Source organism: Ambystoma mexicanum, chromosome 2p, assembly GCF_040938575.1.
Source record: "Ambystoma mexicanum isolate Mex_15411 chromosome 2p, UKY_AmexF1_1, whole genome shotgun sequence".
NCBI lineage: Eukaryota > Metazoa > Chordata > Amphibia > Caudata > Ambystomatidae > Ambystoma > Ambystoma mexicanum.
The window spans coordinates 274,461,831-274,484,918 of record NC_090923.1 but is presented as its reverse complement, the minus strand read 5'-3'; the positions used below and the strand labels follow the sequence as shown (position 1 = coordinate 274,484,918).

Sequence of the window (23,088 nt, the reverse complement as noted above, 5' to 3'; positions counted from 1 at the left end):
GGTTCTTCAGGCGATAGAGGTGTTGTGACTAGAGTTAGTGACAAAGCCCACTGAAGCTTGAATCCCCTCACAAATTTGAGTCTCCCAGACAGAGAGCAGGCTTCTAGAGATAGAGCTTTTGTTCAGAAAGACCTCATAGAGAGAGCAGACCTGAGGGTTTGGGGATTCTACAGCAATATGTTCTTGGTACATTAGAAGAACAAGGTAAGACCAGTCACCATCCTCAGGCGATTGAATGATCACGTTGTGTACAGGCATTCCAAGATGGAAGCATTGCAAATCTTACAAATAAATAAGCCAATATATAAATTAGTAAGCTACTGTTATTTTTGTATTATTTTTTATTATTATTAGTAGTAGTAGTATTATTATTATTGTTATTATTGTTATTATCATCATCATTATTATTTTTTTACATCATGTAATGCTCCGCACGACCAAAGACCTTAGGTTACACACACAACACAACATATGAACACACATCGAAATAAAAACTGTAATAAGATAATGCGCAGCGGTAGACAAAGGGATTCAGAGCCAAAAACAGAGGTCCAAATAAAAATAACAATGAATCCCTCTGGTTAAACGGATGTGTTTTTACAGCTCTTTTAAAATCAGGTAGACAAGGAAAAGACATTAATGGCAGCCTATTCCAGGCACAATGAGCCCATACATCAAACATTGTGCCACCATACTTCTGATGTTTGATGCATGGCTGAAAATGTTTATTGTCTCCATTGGAGCATGCTAATCATCTGCTGACAGCAACCTTCAGTTGAGCACAGAGGTACTGAGGTGCATTCCCAGACCTAAATTTGCGGGACAAGGTAAGAATCTTGTGGGCGATTTGCTGTTTAACTGGTTACCAGTGAAGTTTCCTTCTGGCAGGTGTAACATGATCTCTCCTACCAGTGCACTTAATGGCCCTTACTGCCCGATTTTGGATGGTCTGAAACTTTCACAGGTTGTTGGCAGAAGTGCCTGCAAGCTGTGAAAAACCCAGGGATTGTTCCCACTTATTCCCAGGGTTCTACTACATTAAGGCCCAAAGAAATACTGTCTCTCTCAAGTCGCGATTCTGGAGGCAGAATAAAAAGGGACAAACAACTGAGTGGAGAATTTGGGGGAGAATGTTCAAAGGGGAGACACGATATTCGGCCCTTTTGTAATCCCCATTAATCCCCCCCTTTTCTACCATCAGGGAATATTTGAGTTCATACCCAATTTCCCCCTCACCAAACCTGAGAAACGCTGGGATGGAGAAGAGGCACATGTGAGTCATGAGGATTGCCCATGGGAATCAATGGGCAATAGATTCCTATGGGCTGTCTACATGTTGTCCCAATAATGAGATCAGATCAGGCAATTACTGACAATTGCTCACACCTGACTTCCATTAAAAGTTCCCACACAGATAAAAGGCAGAGGACGAGAGCAAACACTGAGCGAGCTGAAACTGCAGAGAGAACTGAGAGAGCTCAGAGGCAGCAGAGTGTAAAAGGAACTGTCAGAAGAGTCCAGAGGAGAACAGAGGGGCAAAGCACTGACCCTGTGCCTGGGAGAGGCTGCATCTTAATAGGGGAGCTGGGTCTCCCGAGGACAAGAGAAGACAGACTGCATCCTGCTGAGTGTTTCCCCTGGTGCGCTGTTTCCCCTGGGTTCAAGAAGGAAAGCCCAGGTGTCTGAAGGGCAGGTGGGAAGACCCTGACCTTGACCCAGAAAGCTGCAGAGAGGTTCCTTACCAGCGCTGCACCAACCGGGTGAGGCTAAAGCAAAGAAAGAGGAAATCCTGGTGGGTATGCGTGTAGCTGAAGTGACAACAAAAATATTGCATTTGAGGAAGAAAGCAAGAAGTAGAAAAAAGACCCAGGAAAGGTTTTATGGGACTTGGAGTTTTTGGGGTAAATTGAAGAGAGCGCTGGAAACAACATTGTTAAGAAACATGTGATAAAAAACGCTAGAAAGGTTGGACTGTTGTTGAGTGCTTGAACTTTTTATAGGAAGATACAATACCTTTGACAGAGTTATCCGGCTCTGCGTGAGTGCTAAGTCGAAAGTCTCTTCAAGGTATTCAGCGAGTAATTGTGAATGGAAGTCCTGCGATGGGTTGAGCCAAATCATGCACACAGTCAAAAGTCTTTTATTTCTGAAGTAAAGAAAGCTTGGAAAGTAGTGAAGTGGGAACAAAACCTTGAATGTGCATTCTGGGACTTTTAGTCCAAAGAGCAAAGCTGTGAAAAAGAGTGGTCCGGCACCGCGTGTGTGCCCAATCAAAGGTCTCTGTAAGGTATTCAGCTGGGAAGTGAAAGTTAAAGAGTTGTACATTGTAAATCAAAGTTGTCCTGCAATGGGTAAAGCAAAATCCCACGTACAATTGAAAGTCTTCTTTTCTGGTATCAAAAGGAATCTGTGTCTGGACAAGGGAGATTCATGGTCTGAGCCAGGATGAGGGAGACCCGTGGTCCAAGCCCGAAGGAGGGAGACCAGTAGTGAACTTATGAATGTGAGAATATTGACATTGGAAAGGAACTTTTGCATTTATTTTGCTACATCAGACCCACTGCAGTAAGAGACTATGAATGGCAAAGAGATTCTGCCTCTGAAGGTCCTGATACTGAGATTTTGAACTGTACGAGTAACAAAAGGAACTACAAATACCAGCAGTCACTGGGAAAGAAGGTAATACTATGTGTTTTGATAAGTAAAGTGAACTTCTGTATCAAGGCAGAGGAAGCCTGTGTTCTGACAAAGGAAGTCTGTGTTTGACAAGCAAAGTGAACTTTGTTTCAAGGAAGAGGAAGCCTGTATTTTGACAAGAGACATTTCTTTTGAGAATCCTTTTTGTTTCTGAAATACTTTGCCAGAGTGGTGTGAGACGAGCTGAACCATTGAGCTGTGTCCTTGTACCGAGGAAGCCAGAGTGTGCACAAGGCTCATGCATGCTGGCTTTTGCCATGCTGAACAAATGGCGAAGGGAGGCTAACTGCTCAACTGTCCTGACATATCATTTCTTGAACACTTTTCCATTGTATAACATTATTTCCCACACTATTTGTATTTTAAAAGTAAGGATTGGCAATAGGTTTATTAGTATAGGCCCTTTTATTTTGACATACTCGACTAGGACTGCGTTATTATTATTTGATGGTCGTAGCTTGCTCCCATCTTTAGATTTAGGATTAGATAGGCCTTTTTCAACACAGATTGAAGTTCAATAAACACCCCTGAGCAGTGATCACTTGTGTCTGTCTTACTGTTTGACACCATGCCTTCCTTACAAAGCATACTATTGCAATAGTCCATTCTGGAGTTGACTATGGCACAGGCAAGTAAGGATCTATTTTTATCAGACAAATAAGGTCTCATTTGGCGCAGAAATTTAAGTGCATAAGCACAAGTAGATCTCAAGTGGAGGACGTACTGCATGGTTAGTTGTGAGTCCAAATACATGCCTAACATCTTAACGTAGGGTGCCACTAGACTGGCACAATCAGACATTATAAAATGTTTGTAACATGGCTCAAGTTTGATCAACAGGACCTGGCCCCAAAATCAAAAGCTCTGTCTTGTTGTCATTGAGGGCCAGCCAGTAAACAGTCATCCAAGAATCTATACTAGCCTAGATCTGATTGACAGCTTCAGAGTCCTTAGCATAGTCCCCTGTTATTTTGAGCATGACCTAGGTATCGTCAGCTGAGTTGGTATAATAATGCCCAGGTTATCCAAAAGATCAAACAAAGGTTGAGTGTAGATATGATATAATGTCAGGGAAAGGCAAGAGCCTTAAGGCATGCCACAATGCAGCAAGTCTGGTGTGTCTTCATAGCCATCCACAAAGACCCTGGCAGTACGATTACTAAGAAATGACTCAATCCAGGCCAATAGTTATGTGGTTGGTCTCAATTTAATTTATTTTGATTGTTCATTGTAAAAATATAATGGGGGAACGTTGGTGTAATTTTAAATATTTGCTCTTTTTTTAATATTATTGACCTGCAGACATTAACAATGATTTTCTGCTTTAGCATTTTAGCAACTGGAGATGTTCAGAAGGACCTGCAGAAAAAAGCTTTGGAGCTTTCACTGAAATACAGCTTTGTCACCTCACTTACATCCATGGTTGTTACCAAACCCGAAGATCAAGATAACCCTATTGTGGCAAACAAGCCTACAGAAGAACGTAAGTATCTCAATGCTAACAGAACTGTAATTCATAAGTAGAAATCAGAAAGTAATGGTGTGGCAGAGCATAAGACCTGATCTCCTTATCTAATGAACCATTAGGATACATGTTGCATTCCTGAAGTACACATTGGTCTGATACAAGTACAAGAAGGCTTAAAATAATCATGCAACACAGCAACACATTTATTTTATTTATATATGCAATGTCCTATTATGCAGCTGTTACAGAGAAAACATATATATATATATATATTACTCGGCCTGCGGCAGCGGCCGTGTGGTTGTGGTTAAGTTCCTCAACCCATAGGCAGAGCACTTGTTTGGTGGCTTATAACTTGGCCCCCCCCGGAAAAGTCCTCACCTAACTTTGCAAAGAAAGTATATGGCCCCCTCGGATTGATTCCACAAGGTTTGGTGATCTTTTATCCAGGGGGGCAAAGTTATAGATGGGGTCCAAAAATCTGTGGTTTTCCTCATAGACGCAATGGGAAAACATTCTGGTCACGCCTACATCCCAAACCGCTAGACGGACTTTCCCACATTTGTGCCGGGAGAGGCGGCTTGGTCGCAAAGGGTGCATTTGTAGATTTGGTGTAAATTAATCCAGTTGCTTTTTTAAAAATGGCTAAAAAGTACATCCAAAAAATGCTCATTATCTGCGTTCGGTCTGCAGACCCACTTCCCTGTTTGGTCAATGTACAGGCCTCTGATCGTAATGGACAGGCCTATGATTGTTGCAGGGGCTGTCGTGATGTTTCCAGACATCGGACGCGTCTGCTGATTGAATGGCGAAAAGTATGAGGAGCGTCATATTTTTGGAAAAGCTGTAATGTTGGTTCCACGGACAGCCATCGGTGTCCGCATCATTGCAGTGAGGTAAAAGTCTGGAAAAACACATTATGGGTAATTTAGTGGCCAAAAGACGGTCTGGAGAGGGTGGACGGGTAGAATAGAGATGATATGGGGCAGTTTTTGTAGGTGATAAAAGTGGGCACGGGTGTCGCCCGCTCTGTGGATTTCTGTGAACGGACATGGTTATTTGGTGGCTGAAAGAGGGCCAGAAAAGGCTAAGGGAGTGGAATAATGATGATATGGAGCTGTTGTTTTTATAGGTGCCACCGAGTCCACGGACCCCAATTCAATGGCAGAGGGTTCAGGGCGAGTTTTGTTATTTGCGGTGTCCGGACATTTCATCGAAAATAATTGGTCGACAGGACATTTGGTCGACGTAATTTCGTCGAAAACCAAATGGTCGAATTTTTTATTTTATTTATATATATATATATTTTTAAGGTTGTAGTTTAGGGAAAAAAGGGTTTTTTTTAGAAAAAAGGGGGGACTCCCCCCAAAAAAAGGGCTAAAAATAAAAATGAAAAAAAATTCGACCATTTGGTTTTCGACCAAATTGGTTCGACCATTTGTCCAGTCGACCAATTTTTTTCGATCAAATGTCTGGTAACCGTTATTTGCAGTTGTATTGTATGTACATTTAATGTAGTTTAATTATATTGTGGCGATTGTGGCCAGTGGCGAGATTCTTGGCCACTGAAGAAGCCTTCAAGAATCTGTCCACTGGCCAAAACCAATATAGTAATGTGTGTATAGTAATTAAAGGTATTGTAGGGGGAGTAGAAAATATGCAGTATTTTTGATTGTAGTAGAATTGAGGATAGTGGTTATGGAATATGTATTTGTTTACTGTTGGAACAGTTACTTAATTGTATAAAATAGTCGACCTGGAATCTCTGGTAAGTTACCAGTGAGAACAGTATGATTTGTTAAGCAGGATAGTTGAACAAGTTTAATAGCATTCAATTTTCCATATACATTTACTTTTTCTGACCCTGATAAAAAGTACATTCTATGTACTAAATTTGGCTCAACATTAGTGTGTGGTACACTGTTGTTCTATTGACTTCAATAATCATTGGGTCATTGGGAAAAGAAATCCATAGAGGATTACATAAAACCTACTACAATGATGTCAGTGTAAGTGTAAAAGTATGTTTTTGTGAAGTGTGCTTATTAAGGGACTGTTTGAAGTAGTTAGAGACCTGTTGGCGTATTCTAACTACATTAGATTTTGGAAGAGGTTTTGTAGTGACTAGAATTGTGATGGCGTATTTCAAGTGTATTTCAATGAAGGGTATTTTTTAAGTTCTGAAGTAGTTAAATACCTGTTGGCGTATTCTAACTATCTTGACTTTTAAAAGTATTATTGTAGCATTATGGATGTAGTTGGATACCTGTTGGCATATTGTAACTGTTTATTGTGCTACAGTTTAGTGAGTAAATTCGGGTTGAAGGAATATTAAGTAGGCATTTGCTAGATTTGCTGGTAACCTATGTTTTGCAGTATCACAGGTGTCATTACATTCAAGCCAACCACTTCATTTTTGGACACATACAGTATAGTGCCCTGAAGTGGTTGTGGCACCAGTGTGGTATATTATACCTACTGTTGTGAAGGTTTTCTTGCCAAGAGATACTTAGTTTTCGTACCATCTGCATTGTACCTAAGAAGCATTAGTATGACATATTGGCGATGTGAGTTGATTTGCATACTGGAATGATTGTCTGAATTGCAAAAATAGCAAAATGTGTCATGATTTGCATTCTGCAGAAGCTGGTGAAATGGAATAGATTCACAATTTGGTATGGATACATGTACACATCGTTCATTGCGTATGTGCTATTCTGAAACATGGTTGCAAAGAGTGCATGTATGTTTCCATATGTATGAAATCTGGAACATTTCATTTTGGTTTCCTGTACTTGTAGTACGTACATAAGGGAATTGCTGAGGATATTCTTGTGTGCATATGGTAAATTCTACCATTCCTGCACATTATTCCAATTCCTGCTTTATATCTGAGACACTGTACATGCTGTCATGATTATTTGTGGCATTTCTATGAAGGACAAGCATTTGCAAACACAACTGTTCCGAACCATTTAAGTAAAGTTGGTGAACAATTGGTGGCAATTGGAACAGAAGATTGATTGTTACATTTGCATAGCAATTTACTCCAGTTATGTTGCTGAATTTAAAAGGACCAGAAAGGTGTTTGTTTGCATCATTTGATGGGCCAGCAGAATGTTTTTAGAAGAGATATTTGTCTCTTTCTTTTCTGATAGATGTGCAGTTGAGTTTGTAATAGACAGTTTTTTGGTTGTATTATTTGATGGAGGAGTTGGTTGTTGTTTTAATAGTGGTATTGTTGTGAGATCTGTTGTAGATTTTGTTTGCATTTCTTTTCTTTTTAAAGGTCTTATTTTTTTAGGTACAGGGTACATAGCTAGATGGGGTGTACAGTGAGCGTAGCTTGTTGTATTCTGGGATGCAAGGAATGTCAGCATAGACTTTCTTTGCATCAAAGTTAACTTGGAATAGACATTGAGTGTACACAGACGTGAAAGTGCTACAGAGCTCATACCTTCCTTAAAGACTGTGCTGCCAATATCAATTAGTACGTGAACTAGGGTTAGAACTTGCAATTTGTGAATATTGACAAATTGTTCTCTGCGCACATACATGTCTTTGAAAGGAAGGAAACATGCTATTTGTCAGCCATTTTTTAACTTCTGCAAGTTTGTCAAAGTGGATGTTGACAAACTGAATGTTGTTGTCATGTGGATGTGTTTGGAAGCCAACAACGGTACCAACTGCTCGATTAAATTAACCTTGTTCTACATTAAGGTTACGTTTTAGAATGAATCTGCTGTTTAGGCACAAAGCTAATATTTTCTCCAATCCAGCTGTGTTGGAGATACATCTTTTTAAGGTATTTAGTTGTGCGGTTGCTTGTTGACACATGGGGAGTGTCATGCTGTGCACCTCTAGGTTGTCTGTGGAGCTGATATGCAGTATGGGTTGCATTTAATTTTTTAACATTGTCTCGTTGAATTGACTACAGCGGGCAAGGAATGGCATTAAAGATATGCATTTTAGTTTTTGTTGAGTTAATCTCCATGACATCAGGAGCAGATGTGTTTTGGCCATATAGCTCATGGATTAATCTAGTATTTAACCTGGATTTTGTATCTTTCTTAAGCAGACCAGCTGTAACGCTCACCTGGTATCCACGGGGACGTCACTCAGCCGGTCGTGGCCTCTTATGACCTCGAACCCTTGCCTGGAGGCTATTCGACTGGTGACTGTGCCTGAAACACAGGATTGGTATAGTTCAACTCCCTATTGTCTCTGTGTGCTTGAACCCCTTCCTCCCCGGGGTCCAACCCTTCCCTTTGATCCACAGCTCACCTTGTTTTCCTGGATGGTGTGCAAGGGCGCGTTGATTGATGCAGGCTCGTTTGTGCCTAGTTACTTCACTGGTGAGAGTCCGACTGGTAAGTATAATGAGTCTTTGAAGAGTTCTCTAACTTCTTTCCTTTCCTTCTTGGATGATGTCTGGCGTCCGGGGATGGCGGCATGCTACCGAGATGAGTGACACTGAAGGTGAGTGAGAGCGCGATGCACGATGCACCCTTTTCGTATTTGTATTGAGCCGAGTATTTTTTCTGTCTTTTAGGTGCTGCGACGTTGTCAGCGTGGATGCCGGCTATGAAGAACAAATGCGGTGTGTAAACGGGGTATGCGGTGCCTCTAGATGTTTCCACACTAACCTGGAGTGTCTTTTCCCCCCTCGCAGATGGATGAGAAGTTCCAGAGACACAGTTCCCCCAGAGCGGCTAGGATTCAGGTAAGCGTTTGAAGCTCGTACTGGATTTGAAAAAAAATAAGGGAAGAGCTGTAGAATGCTTACTAATGCCTTTTCTCTGTTCTTTTCCTCTTCTTTAGGAAGCGACGTGCCGGGATGGGAATGACACCACCGAAGATGGCCGCAGAACAGAAGGAGCGTTGAACGATGGGCAGAAGGGCTTTCTTGCAGGAGCTGAGTGCAGAAGAAAGATGCAGGCCCACTGGAGACCGATCCGAACACGGTGAGTGTCACGCTGCAGGAGCAGAAAACGCAAAGCATGCTTCTCAGCCTGGGTGTGGCTTAAATAGTCTCTGGGTATCCCAGGTGCCTCTGGGCTGAACCACACCCAAAAGACTAGACAGCACATGCAGTTCTGGGAACTGAAATATGTGGGGGCATCCATCTTGTCCCCATCAATGCATTACAAGTCCAATTCCCAATGTTATCCTATGGGAGTGAGTGAGTCTGGTGCCACAAGCGCCTAGTCTGACTCCAAATGACTCTTTGGAGGGGTGGAGAGGCCATTGAGGGCCATGTAGGTGAGCGTGGCCTGGCTCTAGCCTGACATCTTGGAGGGCTAGGGACAAGAGGCGCAGGAATCATGACACCAGTTCTAATGCCTTTTAAAATGTTAGCATAGGTGAGGTCTGCAGACTGAAGCATGTAATGAGTTAGTTCTCTGTACTGAAAATGTTGCCAGACATTTACATTTCCAATGCTGCAAAGTGTGTTGCGGCATTGTTTGTGTCCTAATGTTTTGAAAATAGGGTGACCTTTCACTGGTGTTAACTGTAGGAGGTCTCCAAAAAAAATAACATGTGTTCCTCAAAACAGTTATTCGTAGTCGGTTTTTCTTACTTCTTGCATTCTGAGATGAATCAAAGCCAAGATGAGGTTGGAAACCATGCTTACCTCATCTATCAGGAGCACATTCATTTGTTTTAGTATTCTGCATTCTTCAGTAGCAGCCTCTGCTGATAATTTGTACGATTCTCATTTAATTTTCCGTTTTACTGGAAGGAAGAGTATTCAATGTAAAGTTACACCTCCTATGTTGTAGGCAGCTAACTTACATACAGGAGCAGAGGTTTATAATTTTTACAGGTACACGTTTTTAGTTTCATGTTTAAAACCATGTTCAATTTCTTAAGTGGCTTCTAGATAAATGGTGATTTGTTAATCATTTAGCTGTGATTTGAGCAATGACAGGTCTTCTTCGGATTGTTTATATTGACACATGGTATTTTCTACCTCAGTCAGGGCTATTTCAGCTTTATTTACAAGGAGTGGTTCTCCAATTCATTTTCAGCTTCCTCTAAGTGAAGGTTGTCCACCCTCGGGAGTGTCTTTATCTATTTGAGCTTCAATTTCTTCCTCTTGTTGGCGTTCATTTTCCTACATTTCTTTGTATTGTTTGAAATTGCATTTGTTATACTGCTTTCATTTGCTTTGAATGCAGTTTCAAATGAGTAATTTTCACCTAATAATGTGTCTTCTTTTTTCCAAGGTTTAAAAAGTTGCAGTAGGGCCATGTAATACAGTTCTCTATCTCAGAGATTTACATTATAATGTTATATGATTAATTAGGATAGTTAGTTGTCTCATCTGGTGTGACATTGTTTTTGTAGGAGTGGTTTTGGGTTCTGTTGTATAAGCACATGTTTTCCAAAGCAGTACTTCTGTTTGGGTAGTTTGTGTCAATGACATTGTTTTTTTTTTATGTCCTGGCTATTGGGAGCATTTGTGGCTATTGTTTCTTTCTATTGATAGGGTTTCAGTACTCTTTTTGAGGATGAAGCTGGACCAAGGTTTAGCCAGAAAGTGTGTTCAGATTTTCCACATAAGGATGTACCTGTTAAACAGTCAGCCGCGTAGCACCCGCATTCTCTATGGGAGAGCATTTTTATACCAAAGTTGTACAATTTTTTGGTAGCATTTTGTCAGGTGATATGTCATCTCAGAGGTCTTTTCGCTCTTTTCTCTCAGCTTTGGTGAGATAGTCTGTAACATATCTTGCAACTGCAGTGGAATTGTCTGCAATATATTGTATGTCTTTGTTTGCATGCCACAAGAGGGCACTGATTGTATTGCAATCATTGATGTAGTTGCATGCTTCATACCTTGTTCTATGTGTCTTTTACTTGTCCTTTTTTGCAAACGGCTTTAGGGAAGCCAAAGCGACATTTATATAGTATTTACCTTTGTTTTTATATCTATGTCTGTAGTATTTGGTACACTTATGTTGTTGGAAACGTAAGAACTGTACCTAGGTCACTATCTGTGGTTTCTGAAGGGATGTTGCAGGTAATGTATTTTTCAACAAACTGTAAGACAGTGGCATCACTGTCATGGCCTCATTTGGGAGCATCTTTTATCCACAAAAGCACGTGGATGTGTGGTGCTCCTCTGGATTGATATTATTTTCTCCAAAAGATGTGTCGCAGTTCTTTGGGTGGAGGAGTAGTTTTATTGCAGATGAAGTGCAGCATGGCAATGAAGCAATGGTGAAAGTACCTTGATACATTGACAGGGTCATGAGAACATAGTTCTCCTGGTGTCTTTATATCTATTCCATCTTTATTTTTGTTTGCAGTGCATAAGAAGTTATGCAAGTCATCACATGCATACTCTGCACAGCTTAAAGTAACTAACCATGTGGGTGGTCCTAGGTTCCTTAGCATAATGTGCATCAGAGTGACGTCGGAACCAGTATTCTTTTGTACAACACATTTTTGGCAACAGATTTTTGATACTTGACTGCAAATCGTATCTTTGTCTTTTCTAGCAGTTGTGTAATGGACAAGTTTAAAACATTTGAGGCTGTTTTTAATGTGTGTGCCACTCCATAACATAGTTGCTAGTTCATTTTCAAACCGGAGATGGAAAATGTATTCTACATTTTGTCTGAATCTGGTGTCTTCAGAATACTTTCATAAAGAGTGATATTCTGATACACTAATTTGTGTGGATCTTTTGTGATATCTTCCTCCTTTACCTGTTGGAAAGATTAGAGAAAAAAACATGCTTCTACACCTTTTTCCAATTATGCTCATTGGGGATGCTTTGGCTTAACACTTTTGATATGTAATGCATCTTTGATTGTGTCTTTAGAGTGAATTTTACACTGGTCTTAAATGTTGGTGCATTAACAGGATCTACACTTTCAAATTGGCCAGTTGCTGGTAAATTTGACTTATTTGGGTAGTTTCTTTTAAGTTTTCCTCTATGGTTATATCTTTGTAGTATTCATTGTTTTCTTTTAGCTATTGTAGGGCGTGTCTAACTTTGTTCAAGTCAACTAGTTGTTGCCAAATTGTTTTGTCTTTTGTTGGTACACCATTGGCTAGTACAATCAAAGGTTGTTGTACTCCTAGAGTTTCTACATTTTCTTTAAGATTTATTGTCAAATATACTACTTTGCACAGATGCCCTTTCATAACTCAGATGGGGGAACATTTGACTGTTTTCGGCTGAATGCCTATTATAGCTTAAAATGTGTGTATTGTTTGGACTATAATGCTCTCATAGAAGTTAAGTTGTTGGAGAGCCTTTGGAAGTGGCAAAGTTATTAGTGATAGCACGTGCTGGCATTTGGTTATTGTCAAGCTTTGTGTCGTGGTACATGCAACACATTGAGGGGTGAGTTATTTTCTATTGATGTTCTGCTATTAGATATAAAGCTAATTTGATCCATTGCAATTCTTCATTGTCTTCTATATTGCATGCCATATCTACTGATTTTGTGCTTTTTTTATAAAAAAATCTAAGATAACAGACACATACTTGGTCTGGTATTTCAGCAGATGTGTTTTGAAACTTAACCATATTTTTCTTAAGTGTTCTTTGGCTGTTGCATGTAGGAGAGTGTTATTTACATTTTGTAGATCTAGCAGGAATTTTTGATTAGTATAGTCTATGCACACGATTCTGTATAGTGGAATGGTGCATTACTAACATTTTCATGTGGCGGGAGGTGCTCTTGCAAGCAGTTTCCAAAATGCAGGCTAATGAATGTCCTCCCAGATCAGTGTTGCTGGTCACTGGACAGGAGTCCATGGTTTGTAAAGTTTTCATTTGACTTTTATCTTTAAGTTTCATATAGTCATAGAGGAATTGTCTAAACATTTGAAGGATTGTTACCTTACGTGAGACATTGAGCCTCATGTCCATTTGTACACTGGGTGGTTTGGTTGGGCAAAAGGAACATTTGGTTGAAAGTTTGTTGGGAATGTTTTTTCTATAAGGGTTTCTTTTGCCACAATGGTATCTCTTAACATTTCATTCCCTCGTCCATCACTGTCAATGGCAATTCTTTGTTTTGTTTATAAACATCTTCATTGAAATATGGTTCTGTGCTGCTTGTGTGAATCTATTCACCTTCACAGAAGTTTGAACAGGTATCTCTATAGACATTCCGCATGTTTGATATGATATGATGTGGCATTTATAACACGCCTGTAGGCAAGTGTTTGTTGGTGCAACATGACAAGGAGGCCAAACAAAGGGAGGACAAATTGACAATCTTACTAGGCCTCATGTCAGTCAGATCGCGGACGTGCAGGGAAGAGGAAAGGGGATAAGTGCCAGTGGGGAGGGAAGTTTAGAAGAACTTTTTGTCATTTATTAATTAATTTAGTTAGTGGTTTCATTCTGTTTAAAATAAATATAAACAGTTAACTATGCTGTCAATTAGAGCTAGAAAGATTAGCGTACTGCAGTAGTTTTTAAGGGTAGATTGTGACTTTTAAGCTTTTGTGATAAGATTGTGAAGAACTCTACGGTGGAACATTTTTTGTGACATTCATTTTATTTATTACTCTACAGTGGCTTTTTTAACACTGGTAGATATAGTGTTCATTTGTAGCACTAATTTTCTTTGTACATCTTTTTTACTTTTAGTTTCTGGAGGAGGGGCATTTCCCATTTCATTTGTGTCTGGTTTAGTTTTTTTCAGTGTAGTTACTAGCTCTTTTGTTTTAATGTTTTTTTTAAATTGTTTTAGCGGTGGATGAGTATATTGCTTGCTTTTATTTTTATCTGCTCTATTTTTTCTTTCTTTTCTACAGAGTTTCTTTTTAGTAGGCACTGTGTTGTGTCTGTTGGAAAAAGGAAAGTTTGGGTTTGAAAGTTGTGGAATGTATATGGAAGTATTGTGCATGGGTGTGTGAATGTGATGGTAGAGATGAATAGCATGGTTTGTGATCGTGTAGTGGAATGATAGTTGTTTTTGGGAAGGATGTAAGAGAGAGAATGTGTAAAGGTGTGATAGGTTTGGGTTAGTGGGTAATAGAGTGGTGGTGTGAATGAATAAGCAGAGACATTGTGATGTTTTGCGGAAAACAGTGGGTGTTACAACCATAGTGTTGAGATGGGAATAGAAAGAGTGCACATGTTACAATGTAACGAATAAGAGTAAAATAAACGTTGTTAATTTGAAAAGAATTCTCTAGGTTTATTTATAATGGCACTACATTTTTACAGTAGTACAGAGATGAATGCTGTATTAATGTACTTCCTTGTTGGCTTGGGCACACTAGGCCCTAATCTGTAGGGTATGCGCATGAGCAGAATTCCTGAAATGATGCTGTGCCGAAAGACTTGGGGTTACCTGTGTTTTAGGCTTTCACCTTGGCGCCCAGGTAGGTGCTCCCACACATGTGAGGTGCTGTTTTCATCGGGACACCGGTGGGAACGCGGGACGGTAGTCCATGTGTTGTTGGTGGCATGTTTTGGTGGGTGAGTCGAGTGAAATTTGCAGAAAATTGTTTTTTTGCCACATTTTAGACTTTGCTGGGGTTTCTGGGTAATACATTCTGTGCCGATTTGCGTAAGTCAGACCTCTGCGGATTCTCATGGGTGTCCTCCTTTTTTGGAAATGCATGGAGTTCCCTGTTTGCCTTGGTGTCTTGGACACCCTAGGCCCAAATCTGTAAGGTGTTTTCATGAGGAGAATTCCTAAAATGATGCTGTGCCGAAAGACTTGGTGTTACCCGTGTTTTAGGCTTTCCCCTTGGCGCCCAGGTAGGTGCACCCACACATGTGAGGTACCGTTTTCATCAGGATACCTGTGGGAACCCGGGACCATAGGCCAAGTGTGGTTGGCCACGTGTTTCGGTGGTTGAGCCGAGTGAAATGTGTGGAAAATGTGTTTTTTTTGCCACATTTCGGACTTTGCCGGGGTTTCTGGTTAATACATTTTGGGCCGATTTGCGTAAGTCAGACCTCTGCGGATTCCCACAGATGTCCTTTTTTCGGAAATGCATGGGGTTCCCTGTTTTCCTTAGTGGCTTGGACACCCTAGGCCCATATCTGTATGTTGTGACCGTCTGGGAAAATCATGAAATTCAGCTGTCGGAAAATACTTGGGGTTAGGAATCTTTTAGGCTTTCCCCTTGGCGCCCAGGTCAGTGTCCCCACACATGTAAGTTAACGTTTTCATCGGAACACCTGTGGGAATGCGGGATGGTAGGCCATGTGTTGTTGGCGGCGTGTTTCAGTGGGTGAGCTGAGTGAAATGTGTGGGAAAATGGTTTTTTTGCCACATTTTGGAATTTGCCAGGGTATCTGGGTTATAAATTCTGGGCTGATTTGCACAAGTCAGACCTCTGCAGATTTCCACGTGTGTCCTCTTTTCGGAAATGCATGGGGTTCCCTATTTTCCTTGGTGGCTTGGACGCCCTAGGCCCATATCTGTATGGTGTGCCCGTCTGGAGAAATCATGAAATTGAGCTGTCGGGAAACACTTCGGGCTAGGGGTCTTTTAGGCTGTTCCCTTAGTACCCAGGTAGGTGCACCCACACATGTGTGATACCGTTTTAATTTGGACATATGTGGGAACGTGGGAATGTATGACATTTGTTGTGTTTGTGTGGTTTTCATAACGTTTCGACCCATTTGCTGGTGCCCTTTGTCACACAACCCTTTCATTTCCCAAATGTGCCCTACATTTACTCGCTGCTTTAGGCACCATTCACTTTTGTAGCCTGCACAAGTCACCTACCCTTGAAAAGGTCTGCCCGTGCTCTTTCAAAAAATGTATGCTCGCCGTTCCTCACCACATTGGTTTTCCTGATTTACACATGCTAAGTACGTCTGTTCAGGCCGTGAGCATAAAGCTACGGTGTACCATGGCTCAGTGTTTGGCTTGTGGTATTGCTTGTTTTGTGAAACACTACAAAAAATGTGTGCTTTTTTAACTGCAAGAGTCAGGGGAATGTAGCAGCACATTGTTTTTCCTCAAAATTTCTAGAAGCCATTGCCGTACCAAGCCAACCATGTCCACCACATACCTTTTTTCGGTCATTTTCCTGCTTTTTCCCAAAACTATGGCAGTTTCCCCTACCTAGTTCTTGCCAAACCTGCGCAAATCACCCCTTCCTAAACTTGGAATTTTGTCTACTTTTCAGAAATGTATGCCTTTCCTCCAATTCGGCTTTCCTACCCTTTTTTTCCATTCCGTCGACATATGTCCAATTGGCAAAAATATTTTATTTTCGTTTCCACTCATCCTGTTCTTGAAAGCCATGAAATTGGGGAATTCAGCACAGCAAACCATTTGTTTCTAGCTCTTACAAGGAAAAAACACAAAATCTTGTCCCTTTTTGGTTATTTTCTCTCACCCCCCTACAGCAACCTAGGATTCCTGGGTGGCCTCATGACTGCTTACATGTGGGAAAAAAGGGGCAACATTTGGCCAAGTTATCTCATGCAACAAAAAAGTTACAAGGCATTGAATGGAGACATACTGGAATCACCGAAAAAAACCTTGGCACTGGGGGGAAAAACTCATGACACTTAAAGGGTTAAAGGAAGGAGATGTGTTGTATAGTGCCTCTGTGAGTGGATGGTTGATAGAATGCTTGTGTGTCACTTTGGAATGTGTGTGGATGTAGTTCATGTCAAAGGTTCTAATTGAGTCAGTTGGGGACCTCTAGCCTGGGTGATGGGACCCAGTGTTTATCATCTCCTTATAACCTGATGTAACTTATAATAAAGCCTTGTTAAAGAACCTAAGAAGGCCTACGGATTACATTGACACACACTGATCTCTCAGGTCGCTTGCCAACTCACCAGATTTGTGCACTTCTTTCTTGTTTTGCTATTTCCAATTCACGAGTCAAGGTTAGTACCACAGGCATGGCCTCGCCTCCACAACTCTGCCGTTCACCTGGGAGGGTTACTGGTGTTCTTGAAACACAATATAATCTTCACTTGTGGGATCTGGCTTTCTCCACATGTCTTTCACAGTTTGTCAGAGGGAACAATCTCCAGTAGGGAACCCTTGAGGTTTTCAACCCGCTGTTCTCGTCCTTTGGTCTGTTGCTCTACTCCAGTGAGTGTGCCTTTTTCCCCAGAAGCTCTGCTCATTCTCATGTTCCACCCTGCTCAGAGTGTGTCTTTAGTTGTTGCCTTGTATTTGTGTGAGGAGAGCTAACTTGTATCAAGTGTATGCACTTAGTGTTAAGTGCCTGACTTTGACTGACCCGATTAACGGGACATGCCTAGTACAATGATAGAGAGAGTTAGTCTGGTTACTCTCATTCACCCTTTTCCTCTGCCCAGTGTTTGTGTAAAAGGGGGCGGAGGTTGGGACTTCGGCGGAAAATGCTACAAAATAGGATGGCACAGACGAACAAAAAAGGGGGGAATACCGCATCTCACCATCGGCTGTCTCACCCCCAATCACTGAAGACCCCTCACCCAGGTATCCTCCCGCACTGGTCCACCCCAGGAACTGGATCCAAAAGCCATGGATGTGTCCTGCCCACCTAGATGATAAGTCCCTGAGGACTAGCGAGTGAGCCAGCCTTTGGTTTCTCACAGCCTCCTGTCATGGCCAGAGGCTATGGTTAGTGGTCTAGGAGGGATGTAAAAAATAAAGTGGGCTCATGGTCTGGTAGTGTTAGAAGAATCAACAGTGGGCATGGACGAAGGCAGAGCCCACTGGCCATGGCCAAAGGCCAAGGCTAGTAGTTCGCTAGTATTCTAAAATATACAGTGGCCACATCGTCTGGTAGTGTTCTTAAATATACAGTGGGCACAACCGAAGGAATAACACCACCTTGGGAAATCGAGGAAAAAACTTTAGTTGAAGGTTGTTAAGGTGAGCAATACATTGTACAATAACCTTTGAAATTCAAGGAACAAAACAAACTTCAGCTAAAGCCACATTAACTTTGCGCCCCTGTTGCGCAGCCTTTGACCATATGATGACTTCACAGTTTCTAGTAGCCAAATATCCAAACGTCCTTGCCACTGCCCATGGCCGGTTAGTGTTGTAATGTAATCAGTGATTCCTTCAGTGATGTCATAGATGATGTAATAAGTGATGTCATCATTGATGTCATTGGGAATGTTCACCATGATGTCATCATTGTGGTCATATTGTGATTACCTCACTCATACCATTGTGTATGACTTCACTGATAACATCACTGATGGCATCACTGATGACATCACTAATAACATAACATCTGACAACAATGATTATTGAACTGATAGCATTAGACATAATATAACTCTAGATACTTGCTCATAATTAGCCCACTGTTAAATTTCTAAATATGTGATTTTTGCATTTTAGAAAAGTTAATAACAATGAGTACATTGTGAGAAATAGTCAGCAGCTACTCATACATCATAGCACTACTTGTGAAGCTCTCATTAATAGGATTTTGGTAAAAGGGAATTATAAGTAAGAAGGGGTGAGAGGTAGAGGAGACCCACTGCCCCTAAGAGTCGCATGCCACCACTCATGATTAGATTAAAGGGAGTAGGGCAGTTAAATGGCTATAGAGGAAAAACTAACAGGCCGATTCATGGAATTAATGTGCGCCGAAAATTCCGGCGCAGAGGTGCCAAAATGTGCGAATCGCAGTGCAAGTGCAAAAATCGCAGGGAAACCAGCGCACATCGATTCATGGAAGTCCATGCACGAGAAAAATATTGGATATGCGCTGAAAAAGTGCACGGCGCACGCCGGCGCACAGGTCATCCAACGGCGTGCGCCACGGCCACAGCGAAATCGCACATAGCGCGGCGCACATAACAAAAGTAGGCAGAACACGGTTTGTAACACTCGGAATGGGGAACAACGCGTGAAAATATGGGCGTCACGGGGGAAGTACAGGAGGCAAGTGCGCGGAACGCCCACACGCTCACCTACAACTCGTATTCATGGAATCGAATAGGGCAAACCAGCGCACGGGCAAAGACGCGCACAGTGCCAAACAAGTCCGCCACAAGAAAGCAGGCGGTAGCTTCCCTGCGCCTGAAATAAATGTGCGCCAAAATGTGCGCTAACAAAAAGCACCTATATACAGCTATGATGAATGATCCATACTGTGGCCCTCTAGGACAAATGAGGTGCAAAGGGGTACCGACAAACACGGACACCCGCTGTGTTAAAAATAGCGTGTGGGTGTATTTCGGGGTGCGTGGCACGTTCCACACGCGATTGGCCTGGGTACGTGTATTTCGGGGTGCACGGGAAGTTCCACACGTGATTGTCCTTGGTACGTGTATTTCGGGGTGCGCGTGAAGTTTCACATGCGATTTCAGCAGGGTACGTGTATTCCAAGGTGCGCGAGAAGTTTCACACGCAAATTTGCAGGGTACGTGTACTCCGGGTGCGCGGGAAATTCCACACGCGAATCCAGCAGCCTATGTGTATTTCGGGGGTGCCGGGGAGTACTACACGTGAATTGGCCATGTGGGTCCTCCCAGGTGTTCCCTCTACACCCTCCACGGCCCCTGCAGGCGGCCCACACCACAGGGGACTACCCTGCACCCCTGCACATGTCCCGCAGGCAGCCCATCCACCATGGCCATGCCCCCCAGCCAACCCACATGTCACCTTGCACTACTGCCCACCAACGCATGTCTCCCAGCACCCCCACCCCCAGCATCCAGGGGCACCCTCCACCAGGCCCCCACTCTGTTAAGCGGAAAACCTGTGCAGTTCCCTCTGGGACCACTGCAAAAGATTTAGGCTTACAGGTGTTGGCAGTAAACCCACTTGGTAGCTGTCTGTACCACACAGATTCACCTGGTAGCTGTGGCTGAGCAGTCAGTCCTCTCTCAAGAAAAGTTAGGCAGTATGTGGAGTATACAAAATAGGGCAATTTACACGGTAGAACAAGCACACACGGAACAGAGCTTGGGTGTAAAGATATATAGGTATTTATTTATAACAACACATCTATAGAAAACACTCTGGCACTAATACGGCAAACAACTTCAATCACAATTACTATAAGTAAATCAATCCCCCTAACAATGGTTCGACAAGTCTAGGTTCAACGGCACCACTTATTTGCAGACAGAGGTGAATGCTTTAACCTAGATGGCACTCTAGTATTCGTTAGGATGGGAGAGAAAAGGCAGGGTATGAAATCAACTCAGTACCAACACTTTTACGAACAAATGCAAGGCAAGTAAGGCAGGGTCTACTGTAGATCACAAAGTTCAGAGGCCAGGCCCACTCGGAGAGAGGCAAGGCGAAATGTCCCATAAAGTATCACAGTGGAAATGCACTTCGAGTCTTTTGCGCAAATTGTCACAGAAAGATTAGACCACTTCAGAACAGAAAGTTAAGAAAGCTTGGAGGCGACCCAATGGAGAGGCGAGGATTCAGATACCTCACGCTACCCGACACAAGGGAAGCCAGGCGGACACGGTACCTTGTATGTGGAGAGACAGCTCCGGTGGGGGCAGTTGTTCCTGGTGGTGGATGCAAGTCGGGGCTTTGCCAAGAGAAGAGATGATCTCGTCGTCGAAGGAAAGTTGAAGATCGTTGCACCACCAGGGAAGAGACAAGCCGCGGAGTGCTCCGTCACAAGGCACCACCTTTTGGTCGCGGTACGGGTTAGTGGCTATCCGGTTGCCGGGGTGCTCAGCACAGGCAATTCGACCACTACGCCCTGGAAGCGAAGAAAAAGCAAAGGGGACTGGTTGTTCCCACCAGTCAGGGAAGAGACTCTCCGGCAGGGAGATCTCCTCTGTCGTCGGGAAGTGGTGAGTCGGTTCAGCAGGGCTCCACCAGAGGTGTCGTCGTTGCAGGTCGGTTCAGCTTTACCCTCGACGGATGCTTAGGTCCTGTGGCGACTTCTGAAGATCCAGTCCCAAAAGCCCTGCTTTTATGCAGACAAACCCCATTCATTCATTCAGCCTAGCTGTCAATCAAAACACGCTAAGTGGTGAGCGGGGTGGCTCACCACTTGGGCCAACCATACCAGAGTGCAACTTGAGTTGGCAAGGCAACTCAGTCCAGGGTGCCTAAACCTCCTCCTACACTCCCTGTGGTACCCAGACAGAATGGCACCCCTTTGGAGGGCTTCTGTGTAGAAGCCCGCCAAAAGTGAAACAAAGGGCTCAACCTTTGGTTTAGGAGTCACAGAGACGAACACAGACGCCATTTTAAAAACCGAGTTCTGGCAGAAAATACCAACCGATAGATTTATTTAAGATAAATAAACCGGTGGTATGTTAGAGATTAACGAGAAAAAGTATTAACCTCCAACAATGGGAAGAATCCCATAAGGTTACATTCGGGGTCGAATATAACAAGTAGTTTCCACTGCCACCAGCCAAAACTCGACGAGGGGGGATGGGACAGTGCCCCCTCGAATAACAGACCCAGGAGTAATCGAATTACCCCTACTAGTACGTCCACAATAGGATGGTTTGTACTAGTTCTGTTAGTAAATGTAGGTCTAGTAAAGCCAATGGTGACTTTACATGCCCGGGGAGACAGTAGTCAGTCCCCGGGTATGGAGTCTATGGTGGGGATCCTCTAGGAGGCCCCAGTGTTACGGCACGGAGGGTGCGGTGTAACACACATAGAAAAACATATGCGACCCTTTGGAGTAAAAGACCCCATAGCCCATAGAACACATTAACATTCAAAGGAATTAACCACATTCATGTCCAAGAGTGGGAGAAAAGAGTCTCACTCTTGGCAGGATGGAAACAAACTCCAGAAATCCAGCAAAGCTGCTGGAGGACTCACTAGGTTAGGAAATTCAGCCTAAACAGACAATTCTCCCTAACACTCGCACCCCCCCCCAGACTAAGGGACAGGAGGATTTAATCCACTCCTGGATGAATCTCATACCTTTAGTCGATGACGTACATCCCAGAGAGACCATCAGCATTTTGGTGGTGACACCCTGACTTGTGCTCAATGGTGAAATCAAACCCTTGCAGGCAGATCGATCATCTCAGTAGTTTTGGCTTTTTCCCTTTCATTTGCATTAACCATCTCAAGGGTTGGTGGTCAGTCTGAATGACAAAAGTAGAACCATACAAGTATGGCCTAAACTTCTTGAGAGCCCACACGATAGCAAAGCATTCTCTTTCGATTGTTGCCCACCTTGTTTCAGGATCCTTCAGCTTGCGGCTGATGAAGCAAACGGGGTGCTCCCTACCTTTCCCATCCAGTTGACTGAGTACGGCACCTATTCCTACATTTGAAGCATCTGTCTGCACAATGAAATTTTGGCGGTAATCAAGAGCTCTGAGTACTGGGGCTTGGCAAAGAGCCTTTTTCAGGTTTTCACAAGCCTGATTGCACTCCTCGTTCCATCTAACCTTTTTAGGAAATGTGGGCGAGGAGATGACATTCAGTGGAGAAGCTATGGTCCCATAGTTCTCAATGAAATTCCTGTAATACCCAGTGAGGCCTAGGAAGGCTCTCACTTGGGTCTGAGTAGTAGGTGTTGTCCAATTTTGCACAGCTTCAATCTTACTGAGCAAAGGCCTTATTTCTCCACCTCCTACCTCATGTCCAAGATAGACTACCTTACTCTGTCCAATTTGCCATTTACTCGCCTTTATGGTCAGATTGGCTCGTCCAAGAGCCTGCAAAACATCTCTCAGGTGGGTTACATGTTCTTCCCAGGAATTGCTGAACACTGCTATATCATCCAAGTATGCCATGCAGAAGTCCTCCATCCCATTCAGAACCTGGTTTACCATCCGTTGAAATGTAGCAGGTGCATTTTTCAATCCGAAAGGCATTACCTTAAACTGGTATAAACCAACGGGAGTAGAAAATGCAGTTTTCTCCTTGGCATGGTCTATCAGGGCTATTTGCCAATAGCCTGACGTCAAGTCAAATGTGCTGAGGAACTTGGCTGTGCCAAGTTTATCCACCAACTCATCTGTTCTTGGCAAAGGGTGGGCATCGGTCTTGGTGACT

The 23,088-nt window shown here is 42.8% G+C and overlaps 1 protein-coding gene across 6 annotated transcripts in view; it reads left to right on the top strand.

Annotated features, from left to right (window-relative positions):
* Window positions 1-23,088, top strand: part of LOC138566370 (inter-alpha-trypsin inhibitor heavy chain H4-like) — a 1,003,937-nt gene that overhangs the window by 362,282 nt on the left and 618,567 nt on the right. For all 6 annotated transcript variants that reach the window (XR_011301923.1, XM_069643539.1, XM_069643537.1 and 3 more), the window contains exon 13: window positions 4,026-4,180. Coding sequence is in view for 5 of the 6 variants with exons in the window: in XM_069643539.1 (XP_069499640.1) it covers window positions 4,026-4,180 (155 nt within the window). In the remaining variant the exon portion in view is untranslated. The remainder of the gene's footprint in view (window positions 1-4,025; window positions 4,181-23,088) is intronic.